Raw genomic sequence first — 24621 nt, forward strand, 5'->3', positions numbered from 1 at the left:
ACTTTTTTTTTTTTTTCTGGATTTGATTCTTATTTCTCCCAGTTCCTAAGTTCACATCCCCCTGAGCATGCATGCACCCAGAAACACCTGCTTCTCCCCAGTGCAGACAACAAGGGAACTTTTATGGGACACTGGCAAGCTGGTTTATAACAGCAGGTTCCCATGTAAACATGCCACTGAGCAGTTACAGCTGTTGCCCTCTTGGCTTTCGCACAGTTGTGTCCCCACTGCAAGAATGGAGTACAGGCACATATATTGTAATACTGGCTGCTATCAGCGACATGTGAGTAGCAAAAGAAGGAAAACTGTGCTTCAGAAAGTGAGAAAATATGTGCTTCCAGGCTACATACTCAGATACAAGGAACATAACACTGAATCATCATTTAGAATTAGGTTTAAGTGCTGGGTTTTATTGTTTTTTCTTTTTTTCAGTTTCATGAACAGAAGGGTTATATCTACAAATCCTTATCGGGGAAGCACTGCCAATGGCTACGCCTGTCCGAGTGGAATGGCACTTCATTATGATGATGTTCCCTGCATAAATGGATCGGTAAGAATTGAATTTGCACAGAACAAATGGTTTGCATGTGTTGAGCGCATGGACATCTGAAAATTATATCATCTAAAAAGCCCCACTGGGCAGTTTCCAAATGAACTCCCATTTTTTTTGATTTGGGGCTGCAAACTTCTCACACCTACAGAGTATGGGGGGTGTGGGACATATTGTTTACATTAACCTGCATGTGAGCCAAGGTGAGAAAGCAGTTGCCTGTAGACTATTTGTTGCCAAGTCCTTGAATATAATACTCACTTGAGGGGGTATTTTTTAGATCACACTGGACCTGGCAAAGTGAAGGACTTACTTAGTTACACAAGGCATATTTTGGTGTCAGCTGAACAAAACCCAAATATTTCTCAGTCCCTGGGCCTGCAGTCCTCATGGCAGCAGGTACTGCCCACCCCAAAGGAGGACAACAGTGGTCACTTTCATCTTCATAAATTAATTGTAGGCAGATGTGTAATAGGGTTTAACACATAGTGGATGTTAATCCATGGCAGTATGTGGTACTCAGGATGATTTACAGGGGAGCTACAACCTTTGTCAGCTCTTGATTTGAGCTGCTTAATAAAGGCCTCCACTGAGGCTAAACTGAAGAGAAATTCAGAGTTTAAAGTTCAGTCCTCTGTCTTAGTAATGTCAGAAAGATGGTACAAAGCCCCTCTTGGGAACAACACACAACCACATGTGTGGTGAGTAGTCTGTATGTGTAGTTCTTTGATGTGTGAATGTGCTCATGCCTTTGTGTGAGTAGTGTACTGCCACAGCCAGGATGGATTAAGGAAGGATATTTGGCAACTGAATTTGTTTCTTTTAAGATTAATTGAATAAATGACTGAGTTGAGCTTTCCATTTTTCTGAAAATAAAAAAAAAAAAAAAGGATTGGCCTGTAGGTATTTTTGCTGGTTAGCTCAGAATAATAATTCTCCAGCAAATAAAATGTAATGCTAGTGTACCAGCAGCTGGTATTCACTAGGAAGACATATAGCCTGAAGAAAGAGAAAAAAACCACCAGTAAAACCCTCTTGGCTTCTGCTAACTGTTAGGCCATATTACTTTTAACAACTCATGTACCAGATGTAATCCCACAGATTCATCTGTGTAGTCTGTGAGTATCCCTCTGTTAACACAGTCAGCTTGTGCCTTCTCAGTCTTAGAGCTAACAACTGAAGGTGCAGCAAATAACTCAGAGAATCAGAGAATGGTTAGGGTTGAAAAGGACATTAAGATCATCTAGTTCCAACTCCCCTACCCAAAGGGTGATAGCATAGTACCAGTTTGCTCATACAATGGAAAATGCACAGGACTGAGACTATGGACTATGTAATGAAGCACTTCCTTTCCACACTGTGTCCTCCCCTCCTTTGTAAATAGTTTGACTCAAGTGTAAGCAATGAGCATATGCTTGCTAAACACCAAGCACTTGCTATGGTCAAGGCAATTACTCATGTTTTAATATCACTTAGGAAGTTCTGCATGGTGTATTGTTTACTAACTGCCAAAGTGTGTGTGTTGCAGTGGGAACCAGAAGATGGCTTTCCTTCTTCTCGTAGCAGGAACATTGGAGAAGAAATGCTTTATGATAACGCAGGCCTGTACGATAACTTGCCGTCTCCAAAAATCTTTGCACGCTATCCGCCAGCTGACAGAAAACCCAATAGGTTATCATCTACTGACAAACTCTCCTCTAACCATTACAAATACCCTGTCTTATCCAATCTGTCTTCTGCTCAGTCTGTCACTAATACCTCTGCTGTGGGGAGGGGATCTGGCTCGCAGGTACTGTACTATTTAATATTTCACAAAGCTTTTTATTTTTTGGCTGTTCTGCTTATCTGGTTGTTATCTTAAGGGTCCCAAGCTATTTTTGTCCCTTAGTGCTGGGGACAAAACTGAAGCACTTGGAGTTTAGGCATGAGCTCAACTGCAAATGCAACTTAGATTTGCTAAGTTGTAAAATCTGTTGTGGAAGTATCGGTGCCTGGGAAAGGCTTTCCTCACAAGTTCTTGATGATTTACAGATTGTGGATAATAACAAAAAAATAGATGTGATCTTCCAAACCCAGCCTGAATGCATATCTAGCCGCCTTCTGTTGCCTTAGGGAGTCATGAGAAAAAGAAAAGTGAAGTATGACCTGGCTGTGACAGCAAATTTGCCTTTCTAGAATTTTACTGATCTGTATAGTGTATATACTATGTTATATATATAGTGAATATACATATGTATCATTACATATATTATAGATATATGCACTAAATGATATCATATGTACTGTGTATATACCATATTTAAATTACTGCCTGTTATTTTCTGCCCATGACAAAAACCTAAGCCTATGTCTATGCTGCTTTCTAAGGGTGGCCACAGAAACTGTGGCTCTTCCCAAGTTTCAGTTCCTCTAAATGGACTCCCCTTTGGCATGAAATGTGCTGTTTCTAGTAATTTTTAGAGCTTGTCTGACCATTATGTAAAGGGCTTTTTTAAGTGAGAAACCCTTGAAATTAGTAAGAGGAAATTGTATAAGAGGAAATTGATGTGTTAACTCCTAACATTTAAAAATGTGTAATAATTATATTGTTTTAAAAAAAACCTAAACATGTAGCACAAGTATGGTGAGGTCATAGAGTAAATAAGAAATAATGTTGAATTTTTGTGTGGCAAACCCCACTGTGTTTTTTCTGTATGAAATTAACTCTGACAAACTTGTGTTTCAAGAAGCTTTACTGTATAAGATTATTCAAAGGTACAGGTTTCTGCCTAACAATGACTTTCTTAACGCAGTAAATGTAAGAGATTTAAATAACTTGGAGACTGTGATGCCGCCAGTGATGGGGAGTTCATCCCCTTGTTTTCCTGGTGTGGCTCCTGCTGAACAGGCAGCTTACAGAGACTACACCTCTGGAGGAAGCACCATCTCCAGCTCAATCAATGTGCTCTATTAAAGCTTTCTGAGAAGGTGTCTTTTTGTTAAGCTTTGCCCTTGATGCAAGGGTGATTGTAATGCCAGTGGCACAGGGATAGCTGGAGCCCATTTGTACTTTTGTTTTCAAACAGTTTAAAGGCAAGAAGCCTCCTGCGACTGCTAATGGCATCACCGGAAAAGGGAGAACTTTAAATAGCCAGCCAAAGAAATCTGAATCGGTGTCATGTGTGAAGCGCACTGCATCCAGTAAGTATCATTCCTCACTTGTGAGTGGGGTCATGAGGATACCCAGAATATCTTAGCAAACAAGATAAAGAACCACTGTGGTTCTTCTGTGTCTGAGAGGCTGAGCAGAAGCTACCCACTCAGACTTTGAAAGGAGATATTGTGTGCATTGGTGACTCATTACTACTCCAGCCATACCCCAAGATAAAAGGCTGTCATGTCAAGAATGATAAATATGAAATGTGGACCCATGGCTGCAAAGTCATGAGGGCAGCAAGAAAACAAAAAAGGGTAACGATTCTTCATTTGGGGCAAAGAGTAATTCTGTATTCCCACTGGATGAGGAGGATGAGGAGCTGGTGGAGACATGAGAACATTATGTTGCTCAAAAGTGGACTTACTCCTATCACTTATGAAAAAGAAGACTGTATAATACAGTATAACAAAATAACAAAGACAACCACACAGCCCGAAAGCACTCTCACAGAGAGGAGATTACAGTTGATGAGTGGCATGTTCAGAAAGAGGGTTCTTCTAGGACATTCCCAACAGGGATCTGTTTGTGTAAAGAAAACAAGGCCAAAAGAGTGCTGTAATTGTATATTTTAAATATGGATTCAAAAGCATGGCTTCTTCTAGAGAAGGGATGAATGTGTTTTTTTAATCCCGTTATGAATTTTTAAGAATTCATGGATTTAATGGCAACAAGAGAAATTTGGGTTAAGCTTCAGGAAAAAAAGTATGTGTCTTTCTAGCTATGCAGGTCAATTGGTACTGGAAAAGATAGCTGTGGGAGTAAAGGCATCTTGGTTACCAAAGACCAACTAAAGCTAGTTGTCAGGAATGGTTTAGTGCCCTTGAGTTTCCTTTAGATATGCAGACAGACAAACTGATCTGTTAGCTGACCTATTTTCTTTGAGTCTGCAACTGGAGCAGAGGTATAGAGGGTCTGTGATATAAGCTAGACTACAAATACATGTGAACCATGAAATGAAAGCATTTATATGGCAAATTACAAAAAGAAAACTTTCAAGTATCAAAAAAGTGAGAACATGTTTATATTGTTTTATACCTGGTGAAAAAAGACATGTGCTTTAAGCACTTGAAGTAGGAATGGAAACCAGGCAAAAGGACAAATGTGTGTTTTTCCTCTGACCCCTTCCAATTAAAAATCAAGGGTTCAGAGCTAAAGAGGAGCCTCCTTTCCTTCCTGTGAACTACAGACAAAGGCAAGGCCAGTTTTGAAAACCAAGGTACTGTAAGGTAATTGGTACTTCTCATCTCACCCATGTAAAAGAGAAAACACTATCCTTTATCGTTTCTGTAGCTATGCTGCAGAACTCAGCTGGAATCATGGCCCTTGAGAAAAATCCAGTGGAAGAGGGATGGCAAACTGGCTTCTCAAGCCATGACATGCTTTGTATGGTGTTCAGTCTCAAGGAATAGTTTAGTTTAGAGTTTTTCTGTTAATTTGGACTATAAATAACTACAATCTAATACATACAGATGCGGAGCAGTACAAATATGGCAAGAATCGTGTGGAGGCAGATGCAAAGAGGTTACAAAGCAAAGAGGAGGAGCTGCTAAAGAAGAAAGAGGCACTCCGGAATAGGCTGGCCCAGCTCCGAAAAGAAAGAAAAGATCTACGTGCTGCCATTGAAGTCAATGCTGGTATGAGGTTCTATTTTGTGCTTGACTCTGCCCTGGATAGGCTTAATTATCCAAAAAGCTTTGCATTGTGTGCTGAAGATAAGCCACTACAGGAGATTTGGTTTTGATGATAAACACTACTGTGTGATGTCTATATTTGCTTTCTAAATGTAATGTAAATCTTGCATAAATATATAATGTGTATGTATGTATTTATACTATGTATCTATAGACATATATACTTATATACATATTTTATATATGTATGTATATATGTACATACACACTTATGAAATTACACTGATGTGGATTTCAGACAAGTAGAACATGGGAACAATTTTATTGCGACTGGCTAACTATATTGTCATGACATGGAAAAATAACAGAAAAATACCGATTTGAAATGAGACTAGAAATCTAGCTAAGGCACCTGAAAGAAAGTATCTTATTTCAGTTGTTAAATTTTTTACATTAAAAAAAGTTGGTTTTGCAAAGTGATGTCTCTGACATTTAGAGACCTTGTTCCTTATGTTTTTAAAGAAAATAATTTCTGCAATTGTCAATTTAAGCTTCTTATTAAAATAATAACATTTCTGTGGGTGACAGGCAGGAAGACACAAGTGATTCTTGAAGACAAGTTGAAGAAGTTGGAAGAGGAGTGTAAACAGAAGGAGGCTGAACGTGTAAACCTGGAGCTAGAACTGACAGAGGTGAAGGAGAGCCTTAAGAAAGCCTTGGCTGGTGGCATCACACTGGGCTTGGCTATTGAGCCCAAATCGGGAACATCAAGCCCACAGGTATGCAAAGGCATTAAAAGCTCAAATCCCAGTACCATGGTCTGGGAGTACCCTGTATTCTCAGTTCTGTGAAATGAGTGGGAACTGAGTGTTCTCGAAAGGTTTATTAAGCCCAGGAAATAAGAGCAGAACTAACTAAATGCCTTTCTGTGTTATTTACGTTCTTTACCTAAATGTGGTGTACTTTCTACAGCAGCAGGGGAGCAGATAGACATGGGAATCATAGGCAGTGTGTGTTAGCATAACATGCAAAAGGTGACACTTCATTGTCCTCAGGGATTGTAAAAGTGCATGAACTGAGATTTTGCTCCAGTCCATCAAGATTTAAATGTACCAAGTCATTGTGCAGTGATGGAGACTACTTGTGCTGTTAATCATTGTCACCCTTTGCAAGGGCTGCATCTCACATGTTCATAATGGAGCATGGCAGTCCTGGCTTATGCTATACATCTGTGTCAGATGCAGTGATCAGAAGGATCAGAGAGGAACGTGTCCATTCCTTCAGATAAACCAATGTTGTTTGATCACAGAAAACAAACTTTAATTTTCATGGCAAAATATACACTTTGTTTTGTTTTTTTTTGTACTAATGTCTCTTTCATTTATCCGACTTTATTATGAATATGGTCTCCTTTAAATACATCCTACAGTTCTAAGTGTAGATTGAAAATATTGCCCATGTGACTACTTGAAGGAAACTCATTGTAGGCTTTCCACTCTTCATTAGTCTCCAATTTTCAAGCACCGAACTTTGGAAAACTCCCCAATCTCCAGTTGTGATACCAGTGATACTGAATGCTCAATACCTGTGAACAGCGCAGCAGCTCTAAAGCGACCTCCCTCCTCAAATAATTCTCCATGTCGAGGCCATGTCCTTCGAAAAGCAAAGGTAAGAACGCTTATGTTTAATTTTCTTTTTTTGTCCTTTTTCTTACTCCTTTAAAAAAATTTATTTGCTTGTGGGGAAAAGGAGAGAGGGCAGCTAAATACAGTAGATAATGAAAAAACATCATCTCAAATGATTTGGTTTTCTGGCACATCCTAATGTCTCCATTTCCTCTCCCCTCAGCCTGTTTAACCTCTCTGCATTGCCCAGGCCATGAATTACTTCTCCTGCTATGCCTTATGTGAGACCTTCCTCCATCCTTTTTATGGGCATCACCTGCTTTTTCTGCCAGTTAGCCAGATTCATTTAAATTCAACTAAGAACAGTCACACTCAACATAATAGGTTTCAGTTCTATTTAACCTGGAAGTTAGCTGCTTGATTTTCAAACCTGAAGAAGGATTCAAGTGCTCTAAATCTTATTCCAATTATAACCTGATTTGTCTCATAAAGATACCATCTCTAACGGTACACTTTGTTTTACATTTCCATGTTAGCACAGGGAATGTGGTCTAGCAGAACACAATTCTTTCTTACAAAATGAATGTGGATTTGTGTTACCCACTGGACAGGCATATTAAAGCCAACCATTTAATCTGTGCAGTGAGAGAAACCAGGGCACTCGAAAAACCTAAACATTTTTGGTGTAAAGAATACTTTCCAGCTGTAGTACATTTTTTATGCTCAGTATACACCATACAGGAAAAACCCTGCTGTGCTGTTTGATATTGCTGTGCTTTAGATAGCGTGATAGTTTGGTCAAGCTCTTTTGTAGAGGAATCTTGGATATAAGATTAGGCTAATTAAAAAGGATATGGAGCTACTAAGCATAATTCCCATCCCGGGAAAAACAACTCTAAGTATCCAATTTAGCTTTAACAGCTTTTTCCTAAAACCTAATGCACTAAATACTGAGTGAAATTTTGCTGAATTAGATAGTGCAGCACAAGCTGTGCTCAGCCCATTTGCAAGGAGCTGCAGCCAAAGTCTGCCATCAGGTATGCATCTGCAGCACACCCCACTACTGGGGGGGAGGTAACTGTACATGTGTGAGGGTGGAATTTGGCTCTCAATTCTTTTGGCGTTTTGCAGTTACGAGTGAGCCAGGCTTTATAGATGTGGCTAAGGGCGTCACACGTGAGTATCCCAGAGCAGAACTTGGCTCTCCACGCTTGGATGTCAGTGCAATATGTGGGAGTGAAACAGATTTCACGTCTGTGCTTGTGCTTGCATCTTCAGCAACTGGCAAATCTCCCAGTGTTATGAGGGAGTTGTATAAGCGTTCAAAATGTCAGATTTTACTTTTTTTTTCTTTTCCCTAGTATGGATTTGAATGCACTGAGTGCCTCCTTTCTTGCTGTTTCCTTGCACGAAGGTGCTGAGTCTATCACCATCCAGCCTTGTGTTTGCAGCCACCCTCACATCACCACTGTGCTAATGAGCCCACAGCACTGCACTGCTCTTCTGCTAGGGTAGAAGCACCTGAGACAGTGCATTAGGGAGCTGCTATATCAAAATCTCTCTCCTCTCTGATGCACTGACATAAGAAGGAAATAGAGAAGCAAGTGGACACATTCAGGACATACATATACTGTACATATGCATATATATGCATACTTTTATTTTATAACTTTTCTGTTTGTAACTTGTGCTTTTTTTTTTTTTTTTAGAAAGTAATACATTTTTTAGAAGAAGTCAGAAAGCATTTTAATTGCAATTTTGTTAATCTCTACTTGACTGGAAATGGAGACTGTATTAAAATGTGGAAAACTATATTAGGCATTAGCATTCCTAGAGAAGTAAACTGGTCCAAATATCCTTGCTATACAAGAAAAACAATTATTTAAACATTTCACATTTCAAATGAAGTACTAAGCCCAAATTGTTATGTGCAGGAAGGAAACGGCAATGATTATTTCTGACCTGTTTTCAAAACTGGTGGACTGGTGAATGTCAGCAGCTTACATTTTGTTTATGTTAAGGGACTGGAAAAGAAAAGGCACTCTCCCAGTTTCCCAGCTTCCAGTCAGGCTTTCAATATTGAATTAAACATTCTTTTATTGGCATGAGCCTGCTGGAGAAATGGAAACAAAGAAAAATATCCTTCTGCACCTGCAAAAGAAGCTACTGCTTTCGAGTCTTATTTAACACTTAAGAAAATTCTCCCAGTTGCTTAGCCAAGTACTTGCTTTATAGCTTTGGTAGTGTGTACATAGGGAATATACATTAATAGCCTTTTTAAAGCAATCTAGTTTTTACCAATACTGTATTTTAAGGTTAGCTTTACCATAATTTTAAATGTAAAATGGAATATGTTAAATATATTATATTTTAATAAAAGCACCATTTAAATGAAGAAATAAACCCCCCAAACCCACAAGACAAAAAAATTAAATAAATTATTGTCTACCTGCTTAAACCCAAGGTATTTTATTCTTCTATTGCTAAAGCAGCCACCAACTGTGACCTTTACTGCTGCTTTACAATGGTTGATGAGGTGTCATGGTTATGCAGCTGTTGAGCCAAACTAATGCTGTTACTGCTTTCAACAGGCAAAACAGATATTTACATGCATAAGTAATGGTTTTCAGTCACAGCTCTTAAATGTTATGGAATGAGTGTTAAATTCTGGAATTCAGGTTGGGAGCCAAGTCAGCAGGCTGCCCGCAGAGTAGCTGGGTGGGAATCTGTAGACCCCAGTGCCTGGCTAGGAGCAGCTGGGCGGCTGGTCCATGGGGATTACTTTAGCTGGAGGCCAATTTTGTTGTATCTTCATTAGTTCCTCATGGCTGTAAGTGTGTGATCCAGGGAGTAGGTACAGCGTGGATGTCCTAAGCTGAGCTCATCCTGCTTCAGCTCCTAAATACTGTTAGGAAATACTTTAGGTATCACTCAAGTTTGATTTAACTGGGTGTTCAGCTATAGTGATCCCGTAAACTTTGCTTGTGAAGCAGGAGAAATGGCAATAAATGGATGAGCCATGGGTGAAAGCATTATAGATTACGTGCTTTGCTGTGGATGGTAGGTGTCATTGTCCTCAGCTAACGTGGGGAAACCGAGGCACAGAAAGGCAAAGTGGTTTAACTTGACAAGCAATACCTCAACTTAGATTATAGGAAACAAATGTAAACCAACTTGTTTTTTCTTTACCCTGCCTGTAAGTCTCTCTGCCTCAGTAAGTTGTCCTTTTTAGGCACAGAAATGTATGTCTGCCATGAGTTTAATAATAAAAAATTGAAAAGTAGTAAAGCAATCACTTCTTGTCAGCTGTGACAGATACCATAGAACGACAGAATGGTATAGGTTGGAAAGGACCTTAAGATCATCCAGTTCCAGTTCCCCTTCCATGGGCAGGGACACCTCACACTAGACCATGTTGCCCAAGGCTCTGTCCAACCTGGCCTTCAACACTGCCAGGGACGGAGCATTAACCACTAAATCAAGTGCTTCCTGCTGTCTCATGCAAGTAGTTAGAAAGTCCTAGATGCAAAATCAGCCTGTCCCTTATCCAGCTCCAGCTGAGTACTTCACACCAACTGTGGTGTGTGAATTTGCTCCATAAGCACCCTTTCCACAAAACAAACACGGCTTATTTGCACTGCACTAGAAAAAAAGTTGCTGAATATAGCTGCAGAGGGGTGGAAGCTGCGCACAGACAGTATCGGGACATACTTGTTAGCAGAAGGCTGGGTCCAGCAAAATTAATGGAAAAACTGTTACTGACCTCATCAGGCTTTGGCTTAGCAGATCTGATGACATCAGTAAAATATCCTGATTTCTCTAACATTTTCCGTATCTTTTTCTTCCCCCTCTTTCCAGGAATGGGAGATGAAAAATGGAACATAAACATAGCAAAACCACTCACTTCCCGTAAAGGCCTTACCTATTATGGACCAAGACATAGGCTGCGAAAGACTCATCTGAAAGGCAGTATCAAGCGATACAACATAAGAGGTTTTATAATTCTGTTAAGTTGATGGTAGCTTGGCGCTAATTTGCCTGTATTCCCTCTACTGTATTGCTGTGTAACTATGTGTGCCCTTTTTATTAGCTGTAACTCTATTTCCAATGTCACTGGTAAAGAAAAGAATGAAAACCAAAAGAACCAAACCAACCACGGTAATTTAAAAGGAGCATAAATTCACACTTGAAAGTTCTCTTTGCTAAAACAGCACTGACTGGCGATGTTAACTGAACACCACTGAAGACGAGTGCGTTAAGATTAATACAAAATCATAACTCTCATAGGTTAAAATTGACTTTTGAGGTCTGCCACAGAGGTGGCTGAGCAAAGTGTGCTCATTGACAGTGTCTTTGCAGTTAGCTGTTTGCGTGGCAGAAGAAAACTGAAGAATGTGTTCACAGAAATGGCATGGCTTGCTTGGTCAGGAAGACAGGAGCTCTTCAGTGCCGCTGTCCTCTACGCTGGTGCAAGACCATGGGATGACATGACTCAGCTGGGAATCATTTCGTACTTTTTAGACAGATGCTTTTGTCATAGGGAGATAAAAAGCTGCCAATCTTTGAAAAAAACCCATGCATTTTAGTACATTCTCTTTATTAGTATTCTGAAGTACCAGTCGTTTTCAAAGGTCATGTTGTTGAACTATGATTTGTTCCTGATTTTTTCAAAAGGCAAACAGGTATTTTTAGATACTGCTTCTTTTCTATACTTTTTGAAAAAGAGAAAGCGTAATTGAAATTAATCCTCAACAGATAACAGCAATTCAGAATAGCTTATGCAGTCAGTCTTGTTTTGTTTTTTTATAATATAGTATTGTTAAACTTGAGTTATAGAACACTGCTGTACTTAGTTTCCATCACTTTTTCAGACCTCAGCTATTATTTTTGAGGAAAATGGACTGAAAAGATGGTGATTTCCAGACTCTTTTATACATGATTTCACAAATAATTGGGGATTTTTCTCAGATGGGTGTTCACTTCTGTTTACTAGGAAACAGTGTCTTGTGGCTTAGTCTGTAAAATGATAAAAATCTGTTCTTCTTTGTCTCCATCCATGTAACTCCTGAGAACTTAAATGCAGTAACCTGCCAACTAAAGTCCTTCAAAATCTCAAGATTGGCTATAAAAATCAGGAGAGAGAGAGGGAAAAACACATATAATTAGTTGGGTTCCTTTAATATTTCCTCTGTGGGTGTTTTTTTAAGCCTTTGGAGAGCCTTTAATCACATTCTCAAGATTTTTCCCTTCTTGACTTTGAGGACTAGAAAATTACTTTAATTTTAAAAATTAAAATACTACTCATATTTTGAGATAATCACAGCTGTTTGGGCTGGAGTCTTGATCATTAGTTAAGACTTTCAATTAAAACAAAAGAAGTTGGCAAGACAGTAGTTATCAAGGATCTAGGGCCCAGCCTACAGTTTGTCTCTTACCTTGAAGAATAGTTGTGTGTAACTCCTGAAGGGTACACTGAGATTCCCAGCTGAGCTGGATGCCAGAGGACTTCCCACAGGAGCTGGTGGCATTTGAAAGCAAAGAGCTATCAGAAAGACCTGATAGCTGCTAGAACACAGGGCTGTGTGCTGGTCCCAAATGCAATTAGTGCCAGGGATCCATTGACATTAGCAGAGTAGAAATGGATTCCAATATGAGAAAAGACTTTTTGCATCTTGGGACTATGCTTTGTACAAAGTGCCACAGGAATGCAGATACACTAGGGAAGCAAAGTGTCAGTGTGGTTTTCACTGAAAACAGGATCTTTTTATATATTATTTTAGATCATCTGCTTACTTACTAACTCTATAAGTAGAAGGCACATGCTGTGCTGTATGACTATGGACTAAAGAGTATCAAGTTCCCATAAATATTAGCAGAAACAAATTTGAAGCAAAAGTAAGTTCATTTAGGCTTTTTATTTCAAATTAAGTTATTTATTTGTATATTTCAATAAATATTTAATTTATATCTGTACATATTTATGATGCAAATTAGGCTTCTAGTCAATGTTTGCAATGATGTAACAGTTGCCATTAAGAAGTGGTCCGGCATCAAGTAATGCAGAGTAGTCAAAAGCCAAATCACTTGTCTTCTTTACCCAATATTGTTACTCTATCTTCCACCCCTTATATCCCATTGAAAGAAAAAAATCCTTGGCAAGAATAGGTTTAATCCATGCCTGAGATAGAAGTGTGCAAACAAAAATTATGGCGTGGTGGGCCATGCTCACAAATCCAGCCCCGGTGCCAGAGCCTTCTGCTCTACAATAGATGCCAATTGCCCTCAGCACCTATAGTACCCTTGGCACCCACACCACCCACTGCAGCAGGCAAAATTAAGCATCTTCTGCCCTTCCTGGAGCAAAAGCTCCATAAAGCCACCATGGCCCCCAGCCTGGCACATACTGTAATTGTATGTCTCTAATGTGTAAGTGCACTGGTACCATCGCAATTTGCATTAGTGACATGTCTGTGTAACAGCCAAAGATTTCAAAGGAGGAAAACAAAAAACTTCGGGAAATAATACCCTCTCTATAGACCACATTTGGTGCTGTGAAATGTACTCTGTTTTCTTGAAGAGCACTGTTGCTGCACAATTTTTTATAGAAAGCAACAGAGTTTGTATTTTCACCAGTTTTAGGTTTCACGATCACCAGGCAAAGTCATCAATAGAGCAGCATGACTTTTGTTTTAAAGGAAAACTCTTGTATTTTAAACCATTTCTATGTCTTTTAAGGAAATGTTACACTTGTGCTTCCTCAACAAACTCCTGTTAACTGTACCAGGTGCTTTTTTTACATTGTTTGTGTTTTTATTATGGGTGATGCTTTTTTAAAAAGAAAACAAATCATAACATTGGGGGGGGGGGGGGGAGGGTCAAATACGTTTTGTTTTTATTGAGATGATTGTGGCAATTTGATTTTTCAAATGAAGAATACTTACTTTAGGATCGAGTTTTGTTTAAAAAGACACTTTTGAATTAATTGGCCCAGGCTGTATGTTGTAAGATAATGTTCTCATATTAAGAATGTAATTATTTCCTTATTGTATTTTTTAAAAAACAAAATCATATTTAAAAAAGAAAAAAAAATCTCTGTGGAAAAAAAAAAAAGCATGAAAGAAACATGAAAAAAAGTTTTTGTTTTATTTTTGTTATCGGATATGTTGGCAGTGCCCATTATAATTGACTGTAAATATAGTCTTTCTACTGTATTTCTCAATGTATTTAAGTTTTTTTGGCTCACATTCATAGAAACTTCTGTTTAAAAACAAAAAAAGAAAAAAAACCTCCAAAACAGACCCACCTTCATGTGTGTCTTAGTAGCTTCAACTAACTTTATGTCTTTCTAGTTTATCCTTCAGAAGGTCTCGCAGAGCGTGAAAAAAGACTGGCACCTGATTGACAGGCGCGACAGATCCAAGACCATTATTAATAAAGATACCTGTCAAAAAAAGAAGTACTTGCATTGTTATTTCTTGGTATTTGTCAGAGTAATAAGTAGGTGGCACCTTAGCAGGACACCCACAATAGTCATCCTCAACCGAGTACCATTCTCCCGTGCCAGTCAGTTGAAAAATACTTGGACAGGTCATAATTGGTATCAATTCTGTCCCCATTTAACTGTGCAGTGACCTTCTGCTACTTGAAGGAGTCTAAGGGCTTGCCCAGCAATGGCAAATGGAAATTCAATGTATTTAGAGCTCTTAGCAGAAGTTACTGCTGAGCTTGTGTTACTGTTATCAGTCTGCTTAGATGTCAACGACATTAATACTGTAAAACGTAAAATATTCACAGTTACCCCTAAGAAATTAAAGTGGATCAAAATCAAACTGAGCTAATTACTAGGCTACTTGACAGTGAATATAGCAATTCCTTATAGATGACTGACAGATGAAATTGAAAAATGTTAAGTCAAAATTACTCCTTGCTGCTTTTCTTAGATTTAGCTCTTGCTCCCATTACACTAAAATTATTACAAAATGTCATGCTTAAGTAGAAAACACATTTAGTTTTACCAGACTCAAAGAAGCAGTATTCTAAAGTAATCTAATTGGTTTCCTTTACTCACAGCCTCCTTGACCTCAGGAGAAAAAGGTGGTCAGCATTTGTAAAACTTGTCATGGTAGTATAATAGGAATTGTCTCTCAAGTAGACACAGCTTTTGTCCGCTTTATGACCCTTCACTGCCTTTTGTCAATTAAAAAGCCTTCAAAAGCAAAGCAAATTATTAGTATTTCTCTGTGTCTGTAGGAAAGATATATATAGGACATGTTGTATAAAAATATATATTTAGAATAGTTCTACTATATAATACCATTTATTACTATAGTAAATAATATATATGCAAAAATTAGAAGACTAATACCTTAAGTTACTTAGGCTCATGGTCTAAAAAAGCCTTAAAGAAGATCTTAAGAGTTTTTGTGTAAGCTACATTTAATATTTGGTCTACCAGGTTGAATCCCAAAGGAATTTGATATGAAAGATTCCACCAACACCTGATTTACTCTGTTGTGTTTTTTTCCTGGCTGTGGGCATTCACACTGTAGAGCGCTGCAGTGCTGTAATGCTAAGTTCCTTTTAATGCTAAAAAGTTCCTTTTATATATTCTTTCTGAGTCTATGCATAGGTTGAACACCATCAGACCCCTGTACTTAAGCACAGGGCTGTACAAAGAAGGGCTCTTGGCTGGAGAATGAACAGTGGCAAATGTGACGCTATTTTTTTAATGAAGAGGGGAAAAAAGACAGGGAACAAGGACTTTTACAGCTGTAACGGGCAAATTGATAGATGGTATAATAAATTAAAGAATTAGTGAAGAGACTGAGAAATCACTGTACTGGGGTAGAGTCAACATATGTTTTATACTGTGGTGTCATTGCTCACAAAGTGCTGTGAGGTCTGTGGGGTGGTTAGTGAGCATCCAGGAAAAGAACATATTCTGCTTGGATTTCTTCAACATGCTTCTGATGTGGTCTGTCACTAAAGAAGCTTAAGAAGCTACTGGAGAAAAGCAAAAGGCCCAATAGGAAAAATAATGGGTTGGTAAGCAAACAAAACAACAGGGCAACAATTCTCTGTTTCCAGTGGCTTTGGCCTATCCAGCCAGCCTTGGGGTCCCACAGGGCTGGAGCCTGAGCCTTGTGCATATCACAAGATTCAGAAATAATTGGAAAAAACAGAAAAAATTCTTGTTGCTAATATAGTCAGGACAGTAACACTAGAAGCCAACTACAATGATTTGCAGAAATATCTGTCACAACTTCAACAGTAATTAAAACATCAGAAGAAATTCAATCTAAAGAAATTTAGAAAGAGTTGCCTGTAGTAAGAAAAGAAAAAGCCAAACCAACAAAAACCTTCCCAAAACCCCAACCTAGACAATGTTGAGTGCCAAAACAGCACTACACCCAAGATGATCATGGCATATTGATGGTTAGGTTTGTATAATAAAAATAATTAGGGTGAAAAAAACCACAAAAACTGAAACACAACAAAAAAATCCTGGCAAATATTCTGTGGTCTAAAATACAGTAAATAGCTCTAGACCCTGTCTGACTTGCACAACTTACACAAACAAGTGGTAAAAAATCCCAAACCACCCACAGGAAAAAGAAAACCCTCCATCAGAGATGGAGGTATCTCTGATAACGCCATCATCTGCTTTAGCACCTATAGAACATTATACAAGTCTGGGCACTGAGTGTCATAGATAGATGAACTCATATGGGTGAAGGTACAAGCGCAAGAAAGAAATCCAAAAACTTAGCAGTGCTCCCATATAAGAAGAAATGTTATTCATATTACAATGAAATTCAAGGGAAAAACAAAGATAAAGTCTCGTCAGTGTAAAAAAAAAATAAAGTCTTGAGGAAGGAAGGGAATATGTTGTAAAACATTATGAAAATCAGCAGTAGAATGGAGAAAGAAATAGCCCCTATCACTAACAGTACAAACTCTGAGGATATCAAAGTTAATGAGGCAGATTTGAAACAACTACAGAGGCACTTTCACGCAGTGGCCAATTCAGCTATGGAACTTGCTGCCACAGAAATCCACAGAAGTTAAAAGCTTCCACAGGTCCATAAGCAATGAACAAAATTCACAGCAGAAAATAATTACTGAAGGCTATCAAGCACCAAGCTCCTACCCCTGAAGCAGAAGGATCTACTCTGGGGTGGATGGAGGCTGGAAGCACACACTGGGTAAGTGTCCTCATGTGCTTCTCCTGTTCCCCTGCCATTATTGCTATTGCTAAATGAATGAGGCTGGTTTCTTTCATAGATGACTATTTAACATTTCCCACAAGCAGTTATAAAAGCATTCTCTCCTACAAAATAATGTATCATGTTCTTTTCAATGTGATTTTTAAAGCAAGTATCTGTCCTAAGATCAAGGCAATGCAGCATCATTCCTTTACAATGCATTAGATAACTGAAATAATTAAATTACATCAAAGATATGCATCTTCAATAATCCCTCCTGATGACAAGGAAATAATTTTCCTATTAGATTTTGTGAAATTATAGCTCAGTAGAATTACGGCTACATGGCCCTGCAATGACCTTAAGTGGAAAGCTTAATTCCTGTTTTCATTATTAATTTTTAAGTAGGCTGATAATTGCTGTCACTGAATTATTCCTTGGTGTTATTACCTTTTTAACCTGTTTTTTTAGCATGAACCGCTGCTTCTGATTTTTTTTGCTGTGATGCTATAATGACGAGAGCAGATCCCTTTATCACATCAAAAATACACTGAGCAGCATTTGTCTCATTTTGCTTCAGATTTGAAACCATGAGGGTCAGAATACAGTAACATTTTCACCATAGCAGCTGGATTCACATGAAAGCAAAGCATCATTCAAGGCATAAATCACAAAAAGAAAAAATGGAAAAGAAATCTGTGCCTTAATGGAAAACAGGAAAAAATACTGGCTGGTGTTTATGACTCAGAAGTTTTATTATAGAGGCATAATTTATGATGATTTTGAAACCAGTTAGGCTTCAAAATAAGGTAGCAATTAATATGGCTTTGATGAGGACAGGAAAGGAAACAAGTGAAGTGATTATCTTATTTTATTTTTTTCCCATGGAAATTGGTTTCTGAAATAAAGTAACCCTTCAGGGTTAAGCATTGGCAAGTTTTATTTGGTATCTCATTAATGGGAACAGCTCATCCACGTCTGTTCTCACTCCTGCCCCTCCAACTTGTGAGCTTTCCTGTGAAAGAGCTATGGAAACATCATTGAAAGTAAGAGAATTCAGGGTTTCTTTTAATTTGCTTTTATTTATATCAGAGCACTAAATTTGGAAAATGGAACAGTCACTCAAGATCCAACAGGCTGCTTTCCCTAGTGATAAACTGCAGTTGAAAGTTCGAGTTAGCCACAATGTAGGATTAGAGAACCTAAGCTGACAACCATCAGAATGTTTTCTAGCTAAATTACACAAGGAGGGAAAGCCTCAATCTCCATTTCTGATCCCAGCCTCACGTTTAGCACAGGTAGGATCATTAGCACATACTGTGGGGTTCCTCTGGCTCCTAAGTCTTTCAGCAGGGACCATGAGAACTAGGGCAGACTGAGAAAATTAATTTTAAACTTATATTTTTGATATTTTTCCTTTTAATTGCCCATCTTCTGATCCTCAAAATATACCCACAATCTATGAATAAATATTCTATTCATTGTCCCATTAAAACTTCATTGTAGTCTGTAAAGTTTCTATGGCTAATTTGGCAAATAATAATTGGCAGATAATAGTTTATGTTGATAGATAACACTTTATTCATAGAATGATAGAACAGTTAGGATTGGAAAGGACCTTAAGATCATTTAGTTCCAATCCAAATTTATGTTGCTGCTTTGTCACAATACGAGGTTTAATAAGACTTCACATGGTGCATCCACAACCACAACATCTCTTCATCTCCCTGTTATGGCTATTAGGCTGTGAAAAGAACCACCAAGTTCTCTTCTGTCAGGCTTTCCTTGGGAGTACCAAGTTATTAGATCAAACTGCAGGGCAGCCTCTACCTATCAGCAAACCATAAACTGTGTTTAACCCTAAATCTGAGCTAAGCCTGTAGCAGCTCACCTGAAAACTTTGAAGCAGGGAAGAACAGCCAAATTGCAGGGAGGCACAGCATATTCTGACTTTAGTAATTCAGTGACCTTTGCTAAGAAGTGCCAGGATCAGTATGAGAGCATTTTGAGGGCCAGGGCCTGATCCTTGCATAAAGCCTAGCTTAAGGAAAAGTTTTGATTTGCGGACCACTCAATTTTGCAGGGAGACTGAAGCTTCTATACAGCACAAGCAACTCTTCAGGAAGAGAGGAAAGACAATGCAGTTAATAAAGAAAAAAAGAATAAATAAGGAGCAAGTATTATGCAAAGCCAGTAATAATGGAAGACACTGGAATAACAATATGGAAAAGGAAGAAGAACATGCACAGCTTTGTTCTGATTATGGCTCTCTATTACAGGGAGATCAAGGCTGAAACCTGCTGAAGCCCTTCATTCTTTAGCTGGAGAGAAATATTCAGCCTTTGATTCAGCGGGGCTCCAGAACAGCTATTTTTCAACTCTAGTTGCATGACTTCAGTCTCACCACAGAGGGTCACCCTCCACCAATTATACTGCAGCAACTCCTGCTGCGCTACGGGAGGATGAAGCGGAGGGGCTGAAGTGGAGGAGGATGAAGCTTTGCTCCAGCCGTTGAGTACAGAGCTGCTGAAATTGAGGAGTATTCCACTTATTACTAACAAATCAAAATACACACAAACTGGGGACTGGTTCAACCATTTTACCTCCACAAATGCCGTGAAATGCTTCACAAGAAAAACAAAGCAACCAACAGTTTAAAACCAAATTTTATTAAAGAAAAACCTGTAGTGCAGGTTCTCAGGACAATTGCATACCTTTGGATGCAGTGGAGTACACAGGTATGTATACAGTAGTTTGCCTGCTACATGTTGAGAAGCTGAAAGAGACCGTGATAATCTGTACTGCACAGTTCATCACCAGTGTTAAGAGTTGCCAAAGACTTGGTTGTGGATCACTAACAGATACTTGGTTATGTGTGTGCACTACATATTGCACAAGACTTCTGATTTAGCTATTAATTGTGCAATTGAATCACAGTTAAGTGTTACATTAAGCATATTCAAACATATATTTCTTGGGTTTTATTTGTTTTGATTTTTTTTTCCTCAAAAACATCACATCACTACAAAACTGCCATTAAATGTTACATATTTACAAAAATATACAAATAGCATTTTTCCCCATTTATGACAATGACCAGTTGCGGATTCATTTCATTCTTCCCTTGAGCCCTGATACCATATACAAAGAAGCCTGCTCAAAGTCAAGGTCTCCTGAAACAAAATTAGGAAAAGGCATGTTCTGTTTTCACAAATATTAGAATGTGCAAAGGCAGAAGGAGAGGACTGTGTAGTCATGTGTGTTGAAGGAATGGACTATAGCATACTGATGACTACTAAGAGCCTTTACAAGGACTGGAAGGGCCCCTTTGTCAGAAATATGGTTAGAAACACAGCATTAAACTTTTACTGATGATATTCTGGAAAAGCAGTTAAGAGCATCTAAAAAACTATATTGGTTGTATTTAGCTGACACCTATCCAAAGTACTCTCATGCTAACCACGGGAATAAGAGTTAAAGGTGAAAATCAGCTGGTCACCTGTGTGAGTACAGATGCAGCAAGATGAAGACTGATTTTAGCCTGCAGCTGCATCTCAAATTCACTGTGGGTGAGCACCTTTCTTCCATAACACAAAGCTGAACCAAGACGGTCTGTGGAACTGCATGGTCATAATTTAGGGTAGAATTTAGCTCTGCAATACCAAATAAATAAAGCTCTACATGAAGAACAGGGAAGCAAGAAATACATTGTGAATCTTCAAAAGAATTATGTCAAGTCTAGTTCTTACTTTATTGGCTTTCGTATCTTTACCAAGAGCTGTAGCTCTAAGTAGCCAAAAAATATGATTTGGGCTTTGTTTAAGTACCATTTTTTTCTCCTTTTGTTCACATGGGTAATGCCAGAAAAATCTATATGATTTATCTGTCTGAGTCTGAAATGAGAGCTTTTGGACTCATCTGTGCTGAAACAGGCACAGATGCACTGTAAATATACCAGCATTAATCCTTTGCTCTTAAAATGGTAAATTCTCCCACTCCAACTCTCATTATCTTTCAAAATCTTCCTCCAGGGTAGGGTAAATCCAGGGTAAACTGATATTCCTAGTACAGCTTCCTAAATGCAGAGCAATGATATAAATACAGATGCTATGATAATTTCATGTATGTGAAGTTGGACATTAGTTTATGCCTCCTAAAACCACACTTGCAATGTAGTGTGGTGATACTCTTTAGAACCATCTCCCTTTTGCAAAGAAGCATATCTATAGTTAATGAAAAGGTAAGTCACAGTAGCTGTACATACTTATATATATAACTGGTAAGTAAAGAACCAAAGTGGAAGCTTCCCACAGTGCCTTGCCAGCTGACCAAGTTCCCCACATCTTCCAATCTGTTATTTCTTTGCAATTTTTTTCTTGTACCTTTCCCTCAGCCACACAGAAGAGGATAAAAATGAATTAATCCTCTTTTAACATCAACCCAACTGGCAGAGCCACAATCAGAGAAAAGCAGCTCAGAAGAAACTGGGACCAAGAGCAGAGAATTCAAGTATACTTCTCCATTTGATTACGTTTTTCCTCCAGAGCCTTCTGCACTGCAGCAAGAGCAGCCCATGACTTACACCCATGAGAAAATAAATCACAGCTCGTCAGTGACAAATAAACAGAGAGCTGCACTCAAATGCCTCGTGTGTATGTGAAATGGAGGAAGTCTGTTCCTAAAATTAAATCTTCTAGTCACATGTTCAGTGAACCCCAGTGGCTGGTGTTTACCCTCAGGAATGCTGTACCAACTCCATTCATTCTCTCTAAACATCGCAAAATTACAGCTCACAGAGGGATTCTAGCAAATTATGTTTAAGCAGTATAAATCCAAGACTCAGACCCTATAAAATAATTCTGCTCCCTTGTCTCCGAGATCAGTGCTGTGCTAAGGGAAAAACAATTAGCAAATGCTCTATAATCATGTTAGAAGTAAACCTACATTGGAGCTACCTCTGGAGTGCACATACGTGCATCCTGGCTCCTGGGAAGCAACCTCTTTTCCATGCACCTCAAGTGAGATGTTGCTGTGAGTCAGATTAAATTATTTTAAATTATAGATAGAAATGCTGAAAATTTCACATGTTCCTGCTGCTGCATCTGTTTAGATTCATGGTTTAAAGTCTCTGTATGCAACCAACAAAACGAAAATAGTTGCCATTATGAATTAAAGTCAGCTCCAAGGCTTAAGCAAAACAAAATCAACTACTCGTGGCAGATCATACACAATGGTAACACTGATTCTCTCACAGCTTTCCCTTGCTCTGTTCAGTCTTGTGCTTCCCTCTCTCCTACATCTCTCTTATACACTCCCTCTCCAACACAGGCTTTACCCTTCAAAGATACCACTGAGCTTTTCAATTATTGTCATTAACTTCTTCAAGCTATTCAAAGAAGAGGATTCTGCCAAACATATCCAGTGACTTTGCTTAAACTTGTATTTTATGGAACTTGAAAGCAATCCATTTGCCTCCAGGAAAGTTGTACACAGAGAGACCTGTCCCACGAACCTGACAAGCATAGCTCCCAAGAGGAATGATCCCTGGTCCTCCTCTATTAGCAATGGAAACTCTTTACCGCACCTATTCTTCGGCTTCAGGTTGTAACAATTTATCTAATAGACTATGTACTAGCTTGGGCCTCCTATTTCCCTTATACAAATGCAGCCCAATGGTTTGCCAAAAAGTCTCTGCCCAACATTGCTGCAGTTCTCTACCTCCCAGCCCTTGCTGTGCTCCAGGAAACACATGCAAATACCACATCTTACCCCATAACCTAAAGTAAGGCAGGAAGAGGCATTTGGGAGATAATGTCTATAGCAGTCTGTCATTTAAATATGCATTTTCCACTACAGACTGACAGCAAACTCAATATATACATGGATGAAATAGGAATGCTAGTTATGTATTCTTCCTGGGTGTACAAGACTCACCCACATCACCAACTAGAACTATGTGCTGTCTGGGACAAGCAGCTGAGAGAAGTCCTGGAAAGGCAAAAGGGAAGAGTTCCAGAAAGATTTAGTGAAAATAAGAGCAAAAATTAAGAGTTATAGATTAGAAGAATCAAAAGTGGTAAAGAAACAGGAAGGATGGACTGCAGAGAGACAAAGCACAAGGGAACTACATTGACTCAGGTAATACAGTAGAGTTCAGAGGAGAGACAGCATGGGGAAGAGATTGTGATTCTGCTTGTTATCACTTTGGATACAGTAGGGTGAATAGCCAAATAAAACCACAGAAACAGAACATAAAGCAAAACAAAAAGCAAGGAATTAAAAAATGGACTATGCAGAACTCTGATCAGGAGAAGGAGGCAGGCAAGGCAAAGCAACAAACAGCTGCAATAATGAAAAGGAACAAAAGGACAAAAAAGGGGGAGGGAGAGAAACGATGAAAAACAGAAGAGAATGGAAATTCAGACATTTTTTTCTATATAGAGTCTCCAATTACTTAGCAAAATTTTAGAAGCATTAAACAATGCAGGTTACACCCCTGAAGCATTCAGCATCTCCAAAGATTCACCCCAATGAGGAGTGTATTTACAAGGAAATGGAGCTAGAGAATTGGGCATCTTCCTATGTTTGTGATGATATTTTGTAATCTTAATTATTTAAATGTCCTGTGAATCTGGAACATAAAAGTGGTGTATAAAAATAGTCCTTTAGACTATTTTTATAGACTTTTTTTTAGACTATAGTCCTTTTTTAGACTATAGTCCTTTAGACTATTTTTATCATTTGTAAACTGCCTATGTGCATGCTACTGATGTTTGGGGTGTACACTTCTCCTTCTGCATAGTCCTGCCTATTCATAATCTATAACCAGAACGTCCAAAACCCACGTGGATACAAGTCTGCTGTTTTCCTATAAGCTGTTCTCATTAAAAACCATCTCTTTCACCATTTCAGAAAGATTTCCATTTTAAACTGCTTTAATTAATAAGCAAATGGTGTGAATTCCTTTTTCTTAAAAAAATTAAAAAAAAAGAATGTCAATTCTTGCCCTTTGATCTGCAAGAGCAGACACTGTCAGTAAGAACTAAATATAAATTCAAAAGCTGGCTAAAACTAGCAACGAATAACATAGAAATATAAGACATGCTAAGAAAGTTATTTGGAAAGCCTGGCAACAAAGGAATATTATGTACATAGCACCATGTGCTGCTGGTTGTGTTATTACAGCCCAACAGGGCTGTAAGTCCACTGAATCACAACAAATCGGTGTAAAGATGCAAATTCTACAGAAACTCAGAAATTAAGTCCAATCAATACAGCTCAAGTTTGTGTAACGATTTCAAGTGTTGCAAGGGAATAATTTTAAACAGAATTACTTGTGTAAGGTTAAGAATCCACATTTTTTTCAGGATTAGTAAATGTCATTCCTAAGAGAAAATCACTCTGCAAGGAGAGA

At 38.5% G+C, this 24621-nt stretch overlaps 1 protein-coding gene across 2 annotated transcripts in view; it reads left to right on the forward strand.

Moving 5' to 3' along the window:
- Positions 1 to 13606, forward strand: part of AFAP1 (actin filament associated protein 1) — a 119567-nt gene extending 105961 nt beyond the window's left edge. Inside the window, exons 12-18 of one of the 2 annotated variants that reach the window (XM_057426794.1) lie at positions 433 to 550; positions 2079 to 2339; positions 3616 to 3730; positions 5216 to 5380; positions 5966 to 6156; positions 6884 to 7045; positions 10861 to 13606. In XM_057426794.1, coding sequence (XP_057282777.1) covers positions 433 to 550; positions 2079 to 2339; positions 3616 to 3730; positions 5216 to 5380; positions 5966 to 6156; positions 6884 to 7045; positions 10861 to 10887 — 1039 coding nt within the window. In that variant the 3' untranslated portion in view covers positions 10888 to 13606. The remainder of the gene's footprint in view (positions 1 to 432; positions 551 to 2078; positions 2340 to 3615; positions 3731 to 5215; positions 5381 to 5965; positions 6157 to 6883; positions 7046 to 10860) is intronic. The other variant, XM_057426795.1, reaches the window with a different exon arrangement.
- Positions 13607 to 24621: the final 11015 nt, after the last annotated feature.

Source organism: Pezoporus wallicus, unplaced genomic scaffold (genome assembly GCF_028554395.1).
Source record: "Pezoporus wallicus isolate ANWC-B61680 ecotype Strahan unplaced genomic scaffold, APGP_CSIRO_Pwel_v1 scaffold_13239, whole genome shotgun sequence".
In the NCBI taxonomy this organism is placed as follows: domain Eukaryota; kingdom Metazoa; phylum Chordata; class Aves; order Psittaciformes; family Psittacidae; genus Pezoporus; species Pezoporus wallicus.